At 36.9% G+C, this 19,121-nt stretch overlaps 1 protein-coding gene across 1 annotated transcript in view; it reads left to right on the top strand.

Moving 5' to 3' along the window:
• Positions 1–17,316, top strand: part of LOC306851138 (conserved oligomeric Golgi complex subunit 6-like) — a 49,037-nt gene extending 31,721 nt beyond the window's left edge. Inside the window, exons 10-19 of the mRNA XM_079387254.1 lie at positions 678–769; positions 2,336–2,400; positions 2,716–2,807; positions 2,987–3,104; positions 5,637–5,768; positions 7,356–7,523; positions 7,644–7,751; positions 12,096–12,149; positions 12,408–12,487; positions 16,624–17,316. Coding sequence (XP_079243380.1) covers positions 678–769; positions 2,336–2,400; positions 2,716–2,807; positions 2,987–3,104; positions 5,637–5,768; positions 7,356–7,523; positions 7,644–7,751; positions 12,096–12,149; positions 12,408–12,487; positions 16,624–16,771 — 1,057 coding nt within the window. The 3' untranslated portion in view covers positions 16,772–17,316. The remainder of the gene's footprint in view (positions 1–677; positions 770–2,335; positions 2,401–2,715; positions 2,808–2,986; positions 3,105–5,636; positions 5,769–7,355; positions 7,524–7,643; positions 7,752–12,095; positions 12,150–12,407; positions 12,488–16,623) is intronic.
• The last annotated feature ends 1,805 nt before the right edge of the window (positions 17,317–19,121 follow it).

Here is a 19,121-nt window from a genome sequence, read left to right as displayed (position 1 = left end):
AAATGGATTTCTATTTGATTAACCTAGAGTTGCAAGTATCTTTTAGTTCCCTCACACAAGCACTCATCCATGTGGGTGTCTGTTGTTGTCATCTTCAGTAGTTTGTTGAGCGTACATTGTATGTATGATTAAGAAGATCTGACTGTGCACATACTATGATGAAATTTGCATCTTGCTTACTATATGCATATCCAAGCATACATGTAAAAAACGAAATATACTTTGGGTTTTAGGGTTAAGGCCATTACACACCAAGCTAACAGTTGTCCATTATTGAACTGTCATTGAGTCTCTGCTCAGTTTTTGTTGCATGCTCCTTACCGTCGGCACAAGTTGGACCCTGTCTGTGGCTTTTTGGCTATTTGAGCATGTTAAAACAGCAGATGCATGTTGAGCAGTTAGTGAGAGAGATCAGTCTGGTTGGTTTGTTTAACTTAGTGAACCAGTGCATAAGAAAACCCGAAGTGATGAAAGCAAGCAAATGACAAAGTCAAGAGGACACACTCAGATGGCTCTTCTCATTTTACTTCTTCCTTTTAATTTCATTTTAACAACTCCCTGGAATGACAAATTTAGGGGCCTTAGAAATTTGTTATCAAATATGATATGGAAGCCTTTATAGTTTCCATGCATTTTTATCTTTGTTTATGCTTATACATATACAATCATCCAACCAGGTACGTTGGGGACATGTTGGCCTGGCTCCACCAAGCTACAGCCTCAGAGAAGGAGCACCTGGAAGCCTTGCTCAAGCAAGTTACCGTGCAAGGTACATCTTTCGCCTAAATGTCATACTGCACAAACACAGTGTTTGCACTGGAAGAGAGCTTTTCTAGTTCAGAACTAGTTTACTTTCATTATGAACAAATCTGTCTACGTTTGGATGTCACATTTGACTGGTGCCAAAGTGTAAGAAAGTTGCGCACATCCCACAAACCCAAATAGGGCTCAGGTGCAGGACAAAAAAATTCAAACTATAGCAAAGGAACACACATAATGTCTGCACACTGAATTGGCTGCTCCATAAAAATATATATTTTATTGCAGTGTTTCAACCATCGGGTCTTCGTCAGGCACATTTGACTGGTGCCCCATTTTTATAACACTTAACTTTTTTTTGTCCATCTAAAGATTAAATACATTATATGTCAGTTGATTGTTATAGATTTAATCTAGATTTTTAAATATGTTTTGTTATGTATTTCATTACATTATTTAAGTTTAATTGAAAATTAAACCTTGAAAATCAGTTTTTACATCAATGGATGCATTCATCCACTGTACAGTTGTGCGGTCACATTAGCAAAACTGCACTGTAAAAAAGGTCAGTTCCAATTTCAGTAGGAATCTGTGCGATTTTAACTTTCACATGGCTTCATGTTGGTCTTACATCAGAAAGGTTTTGCAAGTGATTTCTGAGTGAGCTGTGCTTCATACATGTCTAAGTTATTGAAAATGGACAGTGGACCTTTTATTGGCCAAAATGTTATTATTGTGCTCACACCTTAAAGGGATAGTTCACCCAAAAATGAAAATTCTGTCATTAATTACTCATTCTCATGTCATTCCAAATCTGCAAGACCTTCGCTCACCAAGTGTTCCCAGGCCCAGAAAATTGTGTGCAAAGAAAACAAATTTATTCAGACTTTGATTTATTAGACTTTATTCATCAATTTTTCTCCCCCGGGTTACCATCTTCCACAATTATCGAGAGCACCAAGACGCATGCACCTTGCTTACGAGCAGAGGAAGTCACTCGGGGGAGAAAAATAGTTGAATAAAGTCTTTTTTTGTTTTGTTTTCTTTGTGCACAAAAAGTAGTCTCATAGCTCTGTAAAATTACGGTTGAGCTACTGATGTCACATGGACTATTTTACCAATGTCCTTGCTACGATTCTGGGCCTGGGAACATTTCAGCTGCATTGCTATCTATGGAGGGTTAGAAAGCGCTCAGATTTTATCAAAAATATTTTAATTTGTGTTCCAAAGATGAACGAAGGTCTTGCGTGTTTGGAACGACATGAGGGTGAGTAATTAATGACAGAATTAGAATTTTTGGGGGAACTATCACTTTAAGGTGTGGTCACATTAATACAATTTTGGCCAATAAAAGGTCCACTGTCCATTGTCAATAACTTAGACATGTATGAAGCAGACAGAATGTTGATAGAATTTATTGACACAATTTATTCCGAATTTTTGTTTTTAGGTGAACTAACTCTTTAAGACCATACACATTTTAAAACTGGTTAAAACCATGTTGGGGTTTTACTTGTTTTTCTGAATGTAGCCTAGTTGATTTTGTAGATAAATCTGTTGTGCTGTGTTTGTGTAGGGGTTGAAGAAAACATGCAGGAAGTAGTTGGCCACATCGCTGAAGGAGTGTGCAGACCACTCAAGGTGAGATGGAAATTGTGTCATTCAGACTGATATTTAAACTTTTATTAAAAAAATATCAGCCTGAAGCTGTGGCATAGTTGGTTAATAATTGTGCTTTAATGCTCAAATGGGCAGCCCAAGTTTAAATTCTGCTTGCAACATATCTCAGTCCCATAAACTCCTTGATATTTTTTTTATTAATCAATTTTTTGTGCTCTCCTTGCGACTGTAGTGTAATATGTGAATGATTCATATTTTAACAGACTCTTTACTTACTCAACAGTGAATAGTGAAAACAGAATTGTTTTTTTTTGGTTTTTTTAATTCCTCTACCAGGTGCGAATTGAGCAGGTGATCATTGCAGAGCCAGGTGCTGTTCTTCTGTATAAACTCTCCAACCTTCTCAAGTTCTACCATCACACCATCAGGTACACAAACATCTCTGTGAATTACTTTATTGGGTTTATTGTCTTTATTTTATACTACATTTGATGGAAGACAAATCGTTCTTCTTTTACTGAAGAACAGAGATCCAAAAATATAGATCCAGTTTTAGGTATTGCAAGATGCTCCAGTTTTTCTGAATGCATAAGTCTCTCTCTCTCAGTGGCATCATGGGTACCAGTGTTTCCTCTCTGTTGATGAGCATAGATGAGATGAACATGCTCAGTAAGAAGATGTTCTTCAACAGTCTTAGTCTCCACGCCAGTCGCCTGATGGATAAAGTAAGTACTTATCAATGTTGTTTTTGTTAAATAAAACTTTGGGGTAATTGAAATAAAGCTAATATAAAATAAAATGTAAATATTAAATAAAAAGCTTAAACCTAAAAAGTTAAACAAATTAGAAATGTTGCCTTGGCAGCTAACTAAAATATGTAAGTTCAAGTACTAAAATTACTAAAACATTAAAATAAATTAAACTCGTATATAGATAATTACAAAAAAAACAGAAACTGATACAACAGCACATAACAAAATTATTGAAACTATATATATATATATATATATATATATATATATATATATATATATATATATATATATATATATAAAAAAAATCTAAATATTTATAAATACTATAATAGTATTCAAACAATACTTAAATAACTCTCACTCATCCTGTTTTTTTTTTTCTTCAAATTTCTCATTTTGTTCTAATGTTCCCACATATATGAAAAGGTGTACAAATTCTGAATTTTTGACTCACTCTTATACCAGTAAACCAGTAAACAATGCCTTACCAGCCAATGAAAACACTTGGCTAATGAAAGCCAGAATAAACAGCATCCTACCCCTATATCTCTGTAGTGATCAACAAAACAAATGTGTGCCTCACAGTCATTCATCAGTTGGATTTGGTTTTTACCAGGCTGAAAAAACACATTCTCACACCAGGGATTTTAAATTATCCCCAAAATATCCTTGAACACGAACAGGCTAGTTAAAAAAATAAAAAACACCACTTCATTGATAAGTGGATCAATAACCAGAACAAGATGGCCTCCGCTCAACGCTTCTGAGAGAATTATCACCTTAGCAGCACACTAATCAAATCACCTCAGGCTTAGGACGTTACGTATCACTCCCTGATGTTGTTTGGTGCCGGGAACAGAAGCTTGAGCTAATAAGCTATATTAGAGGCAGCAGAGCTCTAGGTAGTGTTCGCATAGCAGGGTGTTTATTAGTCAGCCTTCAGAGGTGTCAGTCTCGCTGTCAGACATGCTTGGCTTGATTTTGATGGTCTTGAACGGTAAAAACCCCTTTTAAAAGTCTGAATGTATGGAGTTCAAAATGTGTTGTTAAAGGGTCAGTGACATGATGCTCTTTTTTGTCTGAATGTAAAAAAAAGTAATAATAATTAAAATGCACTTTATACACTGTGATATTAATACATCTCACAATAGACGTTTTAAATTTTCCTGTGAAATTTATACACTACAGGTGCATCTCAATAAATTAGAATGTTGTGAAAAAGTTAATTTTTTCTTGTAAGTTATTTCAAAAAGTAAACCTTTCATATATTTTAGATGCATTGCATGTAAAGTAAAACATTTCAAAAGTTTTTTGTTTTAATTTTAATGATTAGAGCTTACAGCTCATGAAAGTCAAAAATCAGTATCTCAAAATATTAGAACTCTGGGTATCTCTTGTTCTTTGAAACCACAATAATGGAGAAGACTGCTGACTTGGCAATGATCCAGAAGATGAACATTGACGCCCTCCACAAAGAGGGTAAGTCACAGAGGGTCATTACTGAAAGGTGTGGCTGTTTACAGAGTGCTGGGGAGAAAAAGAACTGGACTGTTGCTCCGTGGTCCAAAGTCCTCTTTTCAGATGAAACCAATTTTTGCATTTCATTTGGAAATCAAAGTCCCAGAGTCTGGAGGAAGAGTGGAGAGGCACAGAATCCATGTTGCTTGAAGTCCAGTGTGAAGTTTTCACAGTCAGTGATGATTTGGGCTGCCATGTCATCTGCTGGTGTTGGTCCACTGTGTTTTCTGAAGTCCACAGTCAACGCAGCCATCTACCAGGAAATTTTAGAGCACTTCATGCTTCCTTCTGCTGACAAGCTTTATGGAGATGCTGATTTCATTTTCCAGCAGGACCTGCCCAGACTGCCAAAAGTACCAAAAGCGGGTTCAGTGACCATGGTGTTACTGTGCTTGATTGGCCAGCAAACTCGCCTGACCTGAACCCCATAGAGAATCTATGGGGTATTGTCAAGAGGAAGATGAGAGACACCAGACCCAACAGTGCAGATGACCTGAAATGCCGCTATTAAAGCAACCTGGGCTTCCATACCACCTCAGCAGTGCCACAAACTGATCACCTCCATGCCACGCCGAATTGAGGCAGCGTGGCATGTACCCCTACCAAGTATTGAGTACCTATACAGTAAATGAACATACTTTCCAGAAGGCCAACAATTCAATAAAATGTTTTTTATTGGTCTTATGAAGTATTCTAATTTGTTGAGAGAGTGAATTGATGGGTTTTTGTTAAATGTGAGCCTAAATCATCACAATTAAAAGAACCAAAGACTTAAAACTACTTCTGTGTGCATTGAATTTATTTAATGCACACAGAATTTATTATTTCACGAAATGTATTATTACACGAGTTTCACAATTTGAGTTGAATTACTGAAATAAATGAACTTTTCCACGATATTCTAATTCATTGAGATGCACCTGTATATACTACTTTTTTTAAAACAAGATTTTTAAAAGACTTCTTGCGTTCTTGTTTTCTCAGGTAGAGCTTCCACCTCCTGATCTGGGTCCCACTTCCTCCCTTACTCAAACTCTGTCTCTCCTTAGAGAGGTTTTGGCCTCCCATGATTCATCCGTTTTGCCTCTTGATGCCCGTCAGGCTGACTTTGCACAGGTGACTTTTCTTTTCATGTTTTTTTGGCAAAATCCAGTGTTTCCACTGACTGGAATGTGGCTGATATAAAGACAGTGTCAAAAAGAAATACTCATGTTTCTGTTTTGTTTTGTTTGTCAACTGTATTTATTATACATTTATTAAATGATTTTGTAGAAGAAGCTAAGAAAAGGATAACTTTTCTTAATATATTTGTATTTGTTTATACACTCACCTAAAGGATTATTAGGAACACCTGTTCAATTTCTCATGAATGCAATTATCTAATCAACCAATCACATGGCAGTTGCTTCAATGCATTTAGGGGTGTGGTGCTGGTCAAGACAATCTCCTGAACTCCAAACTGAATGTCAGAATGGGAAAGAAAGATGATTTAAGCAATTTTGAGCGTGGCATGGTTGATGGTGCCAGACGGGCCGGTCTGAGTATTTCACAATCTGCTCAGTTACTGGGATTTTCACGCACAACCATTTCTAGGGTTTACAAAGAATGGTGTGAAAAGGGAAAAACATCCAGTATGCGGCAGTCCTGTGGGCGAAAATGCCTTGTTGATGCTAGAGGTCAGAGGAGAATGGGCCGACTGATTCAAGCTGATAGAAGAGCAACTTTGACTGAAATAACCACTCGTTACAACCGAGGTATGCAGCAAAGCATTTGTGAAGCCACAACACGCACAACCTTGAGGCGGATGGGCTACAACAGTAGAAGACCCCACCGGGTACCACTCATCTCCACTACAAATAGGAAAAAGAGGCTACAATTTGCACGAGCTCACCAAAATTGGACGGTTGAAGACTGGAAAAATGTTGCCTGGTCTGATGAGTCTCGATTTCTGTTGAGACATTCAGATGGTAGAGTCAGAATTTGGCGTAAACAGAATGAGAACATGGATCCATCATGCCTTGTTACCACTGTGCAGGCTGGTGGTGGTGGTGTAATGGTGTGGGGGATGTTTTCTTGGCACACTTTAGGCCCCTTATTGCCAATTGGGCATCGTTTAAATGCCACGGCCTACCTGAGCATTGTTTCTGACCATGTCCATCCCTTTATGACCACCATGTACCCATCCTCTGATGGCTACTTCCAGCAGGATAATGCACCATGTCACAAAGCTCGAATCATTTCAAATTGGTTTCTTGAACATGACAATGAGTTCACTGTACTAAAATGGCCCCCACAGTCACCAGATCTCAACCCAATAGAGCATCTTTGGGATGTGGTGGAACGGGAGCTTCGTGCCCTGGATATGCATCCCACAAATCTCCATCAACTGCAAGATGCTATCCTATCAATATGGGCCAACATTTCTAAAGAATGCTTTCAGCACCTTGTTGAATCAATGCCACGTAGAATTAAGGCAGTTCTGAAGGCGAAAGGGGGTCAAACACAGTATTAGTATGGTGTTCCTAATAATCCTTTAGGTGAGTGTACATGTGCAATATTATCAACTACACTAGTAGACTGAAAATATTATACACTATTCCAGTTAGGTGTGGAGTACTTTACTCATATTTATGTCAGACAGATACATTTATGTCACAGTTTTTGCTTTTTGTTAATCCCATCATCCTCAATGCTGTTTCTCAGGTATTGTCCTGCATCCTTGACCCATTGCTGCAGCTGTGCACAGTATCAGCCAGTAACCTGGGCACAGCAGATATGGCCACCTACATGGTGAACTCCCTATACATGATGAAGACCACACTGGCACTGTTTGAGTTCACAGACAAACGCTTAGAAATGCTGGAGTTTCAGGTGTGTTACATTTTAAAAATATAAATTATACGATAATGTAGATAAGTTAAAATTGTGATGAGTCAAACTGTGTTAAAATGTAATACATTTGTATTTGTTTTTATTGGCCACATACTCTAGATTGAGGCTCACTTGGACACTCTAATCAATGAGCAGGCGTCTTTCGTGTTGACCAGAGCTGGGCTTAGTCACATCTACAGCTGTGTCCAACAGTACACCGCAGAGCAGGTGAGAATGAATGTGAAAACCGCTTAGGATTTGGTAAGGAACAGCTTTTCTTAAATAGAAAGGGATGCTAAGGGATGCAAAAAAATGATAATAAAAGAACAATTATATTCTAGTTCTTCTGAAGACTTTCTGAACTGATTTGAGGTAAATAATGATATTATCTTTTAGAGTTCCATAGTTGTAATTCCATTATTGATTCTGCTATTTTCCATTTTTAACACTATTACTTGACATTTCAATAGCTTTATTTGAGGACCAGAAAGTATATAAAGCTGTCAAATGTATGTTCCTGGAAGCCTTTCCCCCTGCTGCAGTTGTCATGTCATTCTCCATTCAGCATTCAAACAGTTATGACATGCTAAAACTCTCTCCAAGATGATGCTGAACCCACTGAATCATTCTCAGACATAATGGAAACACTGGAGAGAGAACTGTCGGGAGACTTTTTCTTTGCACAAAAGAGGACAGTGGTACTATAGAGGAATCATAAAAATTAACAAAATTTAGCAAAAAAAATAGCAAAATTAACACACAATTAAAAAAAAAAAAAGACTTATGATAAGGTCCCTGAAATAATCAGGCCTTCACTTTAAGTTTTCATTTTGTGATGAGTGATTTTTTTCATGGTTGTTGTCCACATCGAAAATTCGCACTGTAACTAAAGCACAATTAACTCGTTTTGCTTTTCCCAAGTCACATATTTACACAATATTAAATATTTACAATATATATAATATTGAGGAATTCATGCTCTGGTCTCATGAGACCAAGTCAGTCATTTTGGATCTAACTATCCAAAATGGTATGGCATCGCTAGGGGAGAAGTATAGTGAGAACTGCCTGGTTCCCACAGTGAAGTTCAGTGGTCATGACGTTCTTATATAGGGATTTATGAGTGCTGAAGATGTGGGGGAGTTGTGCTTTATCAGTGGTGTCGTGAATTCACACACCATTGTGTGATGTAATAGAAAAACTTGAAACAGTAGATGCTACCATGTGTTGTTGATTTTTCAACATGACAATGACTGTATACAGTTCATCCTCCCATGGTGAAAATCCTTCAGTGTAGAGTCAGAGCGGTATACTTAAAATTATGTAGGACATATTAAGTACTAGATAGAGCTTGAACTGGCTGCTGTAATACAGTGTTTGACACATGTTAAAATCCAGACAACTCTCCTTCTCTCTTTTTGCTCAGTCGCCCGCTCTAAAACTGCAGAAGTTTCCCAGCGTTACGGGAATTATAGGAGTTATTCACAGTTCCACAAGACCCAGAAATAAAGCTTTTAAAGAAATTATCTCCACAGAGCAGCTCATTTTCTATTATTATCAGTTCTATTAGTGCTGCTTTTATCACGGCCTGAACATTTTGAGTGTTTTTCGCTTCTTCTCAAGGGCACAAGAGCAAATGCGTGTTACAAAACAGAAAGTTTCATCTGACTGAATGAATATTATTATTATTGAATAATCAAAGCTGCTGTAAAATATCAGATATATCTTGTCAGTTAATGTGAATGTAAATGGTAAAGTTGTCTAATGAACAATATTGCATGGTGAAAGTAATCTGTCAATATTTTTATTACATTATTTGAAGTTTCATTCACATAATATGAAAGATTAATAATAAAAATATATAATTATTACTAATAATTGTAATTATTTATTAAACAGCTGTTCTTGATGCTGTTTTGTAAAAGCAAGAAGCTATGAGAGGCTGTTTGTTATTATTATTATTTTACCACAGTTAAGGAGATGCAGATGGGAAAGATGCCAAATGATGTGGCTTATTACTTGAATAGTATTTTGAAGTTTGTGACATTGCAACTTCTGACAGTTGCAAAACACTATTTGTGGCCATCTTTCCCCTTTCATATCACCTCCATCACACATGCACACACTAATAGCGCACACACTAATAGCGCACATTACTTCCTTATTATCTTTCTCTCATTTCACAGGAATAGTCTCTATTGTTTATATGTCTCCTGTTTGGACCTTATTACCATGGTTACCCTACGGTTAGAGGCTCATTAATAAAATCACATAGTGCGGATTTTCACTCAAATTCATCACATGGCAGGAAATGGCATGAGACTGAAAAAGAACACAAAATAGAGCATATTCTGTAAACACGATTACCTTTCCACATCTGTGTCCACATTGCCTGTGCATTTACAGATTAGACAGAGCAAATTATTTATTTTTGTTTTGTTGTTGTTCATTAATGATTTGGCTTCTCACAGCTTATGTTCAGGGCATTCAGCATCTCTCTAAAATTGCATGACGTATTATACAGTGTTAAAATTAATTTTTATTGTAAATAAAACAAAGATTATTGGAATATGTCACTTGCCATTTCTAAGAACAATGAATAGCTCTCATGAGCTGATTGTTTTTTAATGAATCAGAAGCATACAGTGGAACTTATGTAGTCTGATTTTTCATTTTAGTGAAACCGTGTACTCTTGAGTGAATGATTCTGAATCTGTTTGTTTTGAGCCAGTACAGTGCAGTCAGTGTGGGCTGATTCTCAAAATAAATGACTCTTATGATCCAATATTTTTAGTGATTCAGAAACATACTGCTCAACCTGTGTTGTCTGATTCTCGAATGAATGAATCTTGTGAGCTGATTCTTTTGAGTAAATCAGAAACTCATTATGCGTTTTTTTTTCTTCCTATCAAAATGCATGCTACGAATGCGAAAGTACAGAAAATCGAACCTGATTCAAATTTTTTTATGATGGACAAAAGTTTCGGAGGCAGTGTTATAAACGTGAGGTTGTGTTTATTTTTTTAATGTGTGAAAATTTCGGACGAGAATTTCAGACTCGGTGTGCAACATTGTGTGACATTTATTTTAGTGAATCAGAAACACAGTGAGACCAGTCTAGTCAGATTCTCAAATGAATTATTCTTCTGCTAATGAACTGGTACAAATGAGCCCGTTCTTTAATGAATCACTTAAACCAACTACAAAAATTGTTACTAAAAATGTACTACTTTCATCATTACTTGAATTGTTACTGTTTTATGTTGTTCCTACGGCTTGTGAAACATACTCTCTTTTATGGGTGTTCGAGTTTACAACCCAGCTTTGTTTTTCGAGTTCAGTTGAGTAATTGTCAGGTGAAAAAAAAGTCCAGTGAACTTTGTGACTCTTTTGGACATGTACAGGCACTTTAAGCAAGGTGTTATATTACAGAAGACAGGCGAGAACGCAGAAGCATTGAAAGTAAGCACAGGTTTGTGTGTGGGTCTTGGCAGAGGAGTGCAGTCTGGGCATTTCCACGCCTGTCCTCATCACACACCCCCGTAAAAGGCTGGCGTGTGACTAAGCGTCTTTAGACACCTGCTGTCCATAGCACAGGCCACAACTGTCTCGCCTACTGCATCAATGTCTTCTCTGTCCACTCATGCTGTTAATTACGGCCTGTCTCGCTTTATATGGCTCATGCTGCCCACATCAGACATGATTCATGAATCTGGCCCTCAAAAGCCAACTTTGTGTGTTATGTCGATGGCATCGTTTAAAAAATGTTATGACCCTCCAAATTGTGTGTACAATAAATGGACCACTAGACACTAAATGAAGATCCTGTTGATGTTTGACACTAATAACGAATCTTTGTCCTCTGTGCATTAAACTGTTGCAGTAGCATGTTAGGCACAATGTGAAGTTCCTAAAACCATGATCAGAATTATTATTTTTATAATAAAGCACCCGGACTTCACAAGAGGTTGTGCGTTACAGCACTTCAAAGTGTCTAAAACTTAGTAAAATTCAGTGTAATAAATGTCCCGTCATATTTTATTGCTGTTATTAAGTGGTGGAAAAAGCAATATGGTAAAAGTAAAAAGTAATTATTTTATCATGAAATTATATTAATATACAAAGTTGATAATGATTTTAATGTTATGGCTTTTAACTAATAAATGGCCAAGATTGTGTATGATATATGTTAATTACTATTTTGTCTAAATAAAACATAAAACCCTAAAAAAGTTATGAATCCTCAGCTTTGAACCATTGCACACTGTACAATAGATGGTCAAGTGGACCTTTGGGAATTGGTCTGAACTTTAGCTTTTTTTTTTTGTTCTTTTTCCTCTCCTATTATTATTATTATTATTTATTTATTTTGGTCTCTTCAAGTGTCACATAGCAGCTATGAATTTGGTTAAAATGTGAAATCTCTCACCTAGTCTGTTTTCAAGCTGTTGCACCTATTCTTTCTCTTGTTTGTTTGTGTTATATCTGTGCCACAGGTTGTCTCAGTTCACGGAGCTGAAGAAAAGTAGTTGTGTATTCATCACTTATGGTTTGCTGTGTTCTCCCTCCTAGGGTCCCTTGGCCAACCTCCCTGGAATGGACAGCACATCTTTAAAAACAGCCATGGTGAGACCTGTTTCTTTATTAAGTTCTATTTGAACAGGACTACTTTTTCTTCAAAAGGTCAGATAAATTCATGTTTCCTGATGTATTTTATTTTTTATTGATCTGTCTAGGTGAAATGATATTTCACATTAATTTTTATATGAAATCACAGACGTCTTTTGTTAAAAATTGTAAATCAAAACAAATCCCTTCCGAATAGTACTTACAGTTTTATCAAGCCTTTTCTTCACATTCTTGTTTTGTCTCTTGTACTCACAGGTCCAGTTTGACCGTTATTTGTCCTCTCCTGATACACATGTGATGCCGCAACTCAACTTCCTGCTCAGTGCTGCTATCAAGTATGAGTCAGCTCACATTTAGCACACATATTCTGTCGATAATACAGCCAATTGCAAAGAACATGAAGCATTTTGTTTCAAAACACACTTAAGCCCTTTTATAAACAAAGAGCTCAAGAATGATGGAAAATGGTAAGTTCACAAAAAATGTCAGGTCAAACCAAAACTGTATAACTTTCTTTCTTTTGTGGAACTCAAATGTAGATCTCTAAGTTGCTGCTCTCCATATAATGAGAATAAAGTAGGACTGGGGATAATAACCTATAAAATTGACCAAAAAAAGCCCATAATACTGTAGATATCCATCATAACAGAGGCAGTTTATATACAGTATATAAGTAAAATTTCAAAACAGCATGTTTGATTCTAAGTCTGAGAAGGAAGAAATCATTCACGAAAACCTCATGGTAACACTTTACAATAATATTTCTACATACACTACAGTTCAAAAGTTTGGAGTCAATAAGAAACTTTAAACTGTTTTCGTGAGTGCGGATCATAATCTCCTATAACAAGAAACTTTAAGAAATTAATTCTTTTATTTAGTATTAAATTGATCAAAAGTGACAGTAAAGACATTAATAATGTAAAAAAATCGGGCAGATAAATGATGTGCTTTTGAACATTCTATTCATCAAAGAATCTGGAAAGGTTTTTCTGCCAAAAATATTAAGCAGCACAACTGTTTTCAACATGTTCTTTTCAGAATGTTTTTTAAGTTCCAAATCAGCATATTAGAAATATTTCTGAAGGATCACGTGACACTGAAGACTGAAGTAAGGGCTAATGAAAATTCCGCTTTGACATTGCTGGAATAAATGAGATTTTAAAATAAATTAAAATAGGAGACAGTAAAATTGTAATAACAATTCCCATTGTTACCGTTAAACTGTATTTGTGATCAATGCAGCCTTGGTAACTATAAAACACTTTAAAAAATTTTACCGACCCCAAACTTTTGAATGATAGTGTAAATTAACAATAAAAAATTATTAATTTATTGGTATTTTACAGTTAAGTTCATCTGAAGTGGAACTGCCAATTTCAGTTTATTGCTAGTGTAGAATATTATCCCTTTAAAATGTATTTTTTGTAAAAGTACACATCACATATTCAATCCTCATGCAATTTAACTGAACGACATTTCAGTTCTTGTCTCAATTTTTTTTCTTACATGCATTTGTTTACTAGCTATCATTTAGCTTGCTACACGATTTCTTATTACTCAGTCACATCTAACCTAAACAAATAATGTTTTGGTCCATAAAACCGATCCGACCGTCATCGCATTAACGAAGTGGTGATGAGCATGAGAGGTTTCTCGTGCATTTGTCATGGTTCTTGTTTCCCCCTCTTCCTTGTAGCTGGTGCTTTTAGCATCAGCACATCAGTGTGATGTTGCTATTTGAGCGGTAGAGAGGCGCACACACTGAGTCACATTGTTACTGGGAAATGTAACAGGCTTGAGGAGCACTCACTGTCCCTCAGGTTAATGTTCTCTATTAATGGAGATGGACTCGTGCACAGGCTTGGCACAACTAATTAGCTCCTGGTCCATTTCTCTCTCTCACTTTCTAGCTATCTCTCCCACACATAAACACGCCACACGTGACTGAACTCTGCATGAGATACAAAGACAAACTAAATAGAGATGGATCCATTTGCACACACATAATTTTGTTCTGTACATTTCATGTTAAAGAGATCAACCAAATAGCTGTTATTTAATCAGCCTTGTGTCTTTTCAAAACTTCATGAAGTAGTTTTTGTTGAAAATCTTGATATCTGCCCATGTTTTCATGTCTGATTCATATAGGAATTGTTCTTTTGGGTCGGGTATAGTAGTGAATTGTTGGATCCAATTCACAAACCTCTTCTGAATGATTTGTTTGTGGATCTGACTGATCCTGTTATCAGATTTATCTTGATCCAGTTCCTCACTGATTAACAGCTCTCTAGAATGAAAGAGTAATGACTGTTATTCACTGATAGTAATTTATTTATTGTACAAACCCCGATGGCTTCTGAATAAATATAGCAATATACACTCACCGGACACTTTTTAGGTACACCTGTTCAGCTGCTGACTAATGCACAGACATGGTCAAGACAGTCTGCTGAAGCTTAAATTGAGCATCAGAATGGAGGAGAAAGGTGATTTAAGTGACTTTGAGTGTGGGATCATTGTTGGTGCCAGGCAGGCTGGTTTGAAGATTTCAGAAACTGCTGATATGTGGGCAAAAATGGCTTGTTGATGTGAGAGTAGAATGGTCAGACTGGTTGAGCTTATAGAAGAGCAACAGTAGCTCAAATAACCCTTCGGTACAACCGAGGTATGCAGAAGAGCATCTCTAAACAGACAACATGTTGAACCTTGAAGCAGATGGGCTACTGCAACAGAAGACTACACTAGGTGCCACTCCTGTCAGCTAAGAACAGGTAACTGAGACTATAGGTAATTCAGGCTCACCAAAATTGGACAGAAGAGGTTTGGAAAAAGGTTGCCTGGACTGATGAGTCTGGATTTCTGTTGAGACATTTGGATAGTAGGGTCAAAATTTGGCGTAAACAACAGGAAAGCATGGATCCATCCTGTCTTGTATCGACAGTTCATGCTGGTGGTGGTGTAATGGTGTGTGAGAGATTTTCTTGGCACACTTTGGGTCTCTTTGTAACAAATGCGCATTGTTTAAACAGCACAACCTACCTGAATATTGTTGCTGACCATGTCCATCCCTTGATAACCAAATTCTGACTCCTCCACTTTGTGATGGCTACTTCCAGCAGAATAATGCGCCATGTCACAAATTTAAAATAATCTTAACTGGCTTCTTGATCACTACTCAAATGTTCTCAGTTACAGTCATCAGATCTCAATCCAACAGAGCACCTTTGGGATGTGGTGGAACAGGGGATTTGCATCATGGATGTGCAGACGACAAATCTGCAGCAACTGTCTGATGCTATGCTATCATGTTAATATGGATTAAAATCTCGGAAAAATGTTTCCAGCACCTTGCTTAATTTATGAAGAATTAAGGCAGTTCTAAATGCAGAATGGGATGTACCTGATAAAGTGGCCGGTGTGTAAAGTGAAGATATATGAAATACTTTTATGATAACTGTATGGTGTTTTTGCATCCTTTATGAAGACTGCAGTCCTTTTAATTGTAATCACATGGAAGAGAGCAACATTTTGTGTTTCAATGGAAAATGTGACGTGTTTGGTACAACTTGAGAGTGAATAAATGAGACATTTTATTTTTGAGTGATTTTAAAGCCAAGCCTTAATTAGATATGAGGCCTATTTATGTATGATATAAAGGTTCACATGCATGTTAATTGCTTATTTACCATTCAGACTGCAGCATGTACATATGTGTAGCTGTACAAGCAGAAGTGCATCTGTAGAGGGCAGTGTTACAGTAGTCCTAAACTGAATCCAGATCAGTGTTTTGTGTGGCTCTACTGTCTTTGCTCACTCATCCAGCAATATTCGGACCAGTTTATGTAGTTTTCAATTAGGCGATTCATGTGTGATGGGTTTCCAAGAACCCAGATCAATGGATGTACCCTCAAGAACCAAAACAGCACCGAGTTATGGCTACCGCAGTGTTCCTTGAGTCATTTATCTATGAAGTTGTTTTGATTCACTTAGTTTGCTCAGTCACAAAATGTAAAATATAGTTGTCAAGTTAGCCTTGACCGGTTTATTTACTAATTTATTTATTTACCCACTGCTCTGGGTGTGTGTTCACGGTGTGTGTGTCTGTGTGTGTGTTCACTGCTGTGTGTGTACACTTTGGATGGGTAAATGCAGAGCACGAATTACGAGTATGGGTCACCATACTTGGCCGTATGTCATGTCACTTTCACTTTTTAATCATGTATGGTAAAAAAGTTTCAACGGCTACTAATTTTATTATTTGGGAAACTCTTGTGTCTGTCTAACATGATACATGAAGGTGTAGTCAGCTACAATAAATTCATAATGTTGTCCATTTTATTTAATTACAATGATATCAACAGTGTGACATGAGTACTGTAATGTGATCTGTAACTAATATAAGTTAACTCAAATTGAATGTGTAAATTTAACAAAGTATATGCCGAATAATTCTCTCTCTTTCTCACAGGGAGCAGATCTTCAAACAGTCCACAGAGCTGATGTGTCGTGCGTATGCAGAGGTGTACAAAGGTGTCACCAACCCTACAAATGCCTATAAAGATGCAGAGTCTGTCCTGCACAGAACCCCACAGCAGGTACAGACCCTGCTGTCCTGAAATGTGCCATACACACCCTACAAACTGTGACAAGCAAGGAACTTCCACACTCAGTGTTCTGGGACTGACACTGAATTCTGGCCACAAGACCATATTCAAATACTCGTCTGGTGATGGGGAGGGGTTTATCATTGTTACTAGTTAATTATGTGAAATAAAGATACTCCAGTGATAATGAGTATATACAGAAAAATGGTCTGTCTTGATTTCTCAAATGTTGCCCTGCGGATGCTGCTGTTTGCCAGAGTAGAGGAGAGGACAGCTCACACTGAGACAAAAAAATATTTATTTTTCCTTCCCATGTGAATGGAGATCTCCACTAGCCCAGGGAAGCAAACTATAGACCATTTCATTGCCACATACAGATTCACATGCACTGAAATATACATACAGTCATTACATTACATACACAGGGGCTTTTTCGTTCACCGCCACAGAAGCATCTGGTATGACTCAGCGTCAGTCAGTAATCAGAAACACTGATCTATCTTCTTTAAATCTTTTTTTTTTTTTTAAACTGCATTAAAATACACACTTAAAAGTTCACAGACTTGTCTTTCTCACAGTTTTTTCCCTCTCAGCCTCTTTTGAAAGAGATAGTTAAATGAAATTTTGTGGCCACCCAGCGAAGTTGACCAATGGGGAGAAAGTCGAAGGCATTCTCTCAGACAATGGTGCTTTCATGTCAGCGGCCCAATGGGCAGTCACGCCATCATTTAATTGCCGACAAAACGCCTGCCAGTGCTCGTTCGTCAACTAAATTTAGCAGAACACAGAAAAACAGTAGAGAAAAAAGCTGTATTACTCTCAGACTATTAATAGAAATTTGTACCAGTTCTGAAATGGAAGCAGACCGAATTGTAAGGCCTAGCAGAAGTGAAGGGTGACAGATAAAGACCATTAGGATATGAGGAGACTACAGTAAACTCAGTGTGTGAGAGTCGCTGGGGGCCACATGGCCTCTCATCTAGTGGAATATTTTGAGCGTGTCACATGGCCACATTAAAGGGAATCTCCCCACGGTGCCCGTAGCCAACCCTCACATGCCTCGCATTCAGCTCGAGGCTTTCAGCTAGCGAAAAGCAAAGTCAAGTGAAGTACAAGTGCGACAATGTGGTGTGGTTTACTGTGAAATGTGTTATGAATATAGATGACTATTTTTAGCCCAGATCACATCTGTGGGAGGCATGGAAACCCATTTTGGTTATCACACAGCATCTAAACCTGCTACACATCATCTGAACTGGAAACATTTTGTGTGCGGTGCAGGATCAGTCTGAGCAGGTTTCAAAAGCACTTGAGTTTTCTACAGTCATTGGTTGCAAAAAGTATTTAAGCAATGAAGTGCAGTGGCGTAATACGTACATTTAACCCGGAAAAGCCTGACATGTGAAATAATAGTCAGAAAATCTCATTTTTGGAAATGGTACAATTTACTGAGCTTTTAGACAAAATATTAATATATATATATATATATATATATATATATATATATATATATATATATAAGTGGCCTAAACTATGTACTTAAAAAAAAAAAATCATTACACTTTATTTTGAGTTGTCCTTGTTACAGTGTAATTATACATTTAAGTAATATTAATTAACTACATGTACTTACTATGCTTAGGATTACGATTAGGGTTCGGTCTAGGGTTACTTGCATGTAATTATACATAATTGATATTATAATAGTAAGTACATGTAACTTGTAACAAGGACACCTTAAAATAAAGTGTTACCTTTTTTAATTTATATAGTGCTTTTTACAATACAGATTGTGTCAAAGCAGCTTTATATTATCAAACAGGAAAATAGTGTGTCGAAGGAACCAAAACTCCATCGTTCTCCTCTGGCCAGATGAAACCAGCTGTTTAATTCCAGGCTGCAATAAAGTCAGATTGTGCAGAGGACTCCTCTGTTTCCCGTACAATGTCCTTATTATGTTCATATTGTATTATGCAATATGGGTAAGGTTAGGGTCAGGTTTGGTGGTATGGGTAAGTTTAAGGGTGGGTTAAAGGGATACTCCACGCCAAAATAATTTTTTTTTTCATTAATCACTTACCCCCATGTCTTTCCATTTTTGTCAATCATTTTGGGGTGGAGTATCCCTTTAGGGAGTAAGGGATAGGTCAACAGTATTGTAACTATAAATGTAATTACAGAAATTAATTACAGATATAATTACATGCAGGTATTTTTTAAATTATAAGTACAATGCATGTACACAATAAGTGCATTGTACCAAATGTAAGTACATAGTAGTTAAGGCCACTTAATATTAAGTGAGACTAAAAAATCTGTAGTATGATATAGTGAAAATATGGAGTTCATAGTTAAGGAAGAA

Source organism: Barbus barbus (genome assembly GCF_936440315.1).
Source record: "Barbus barbus genome assembly, chromosome: 31".
NCBI lineage: Eukaryota > Metazoa > Chordata > Actinopteri > Cypriniformes > Cyprinidae > Barbus > Barbus barbus.
This window is presented reverse-complemented; position numbering and strand designations above follow the sequence as displayed.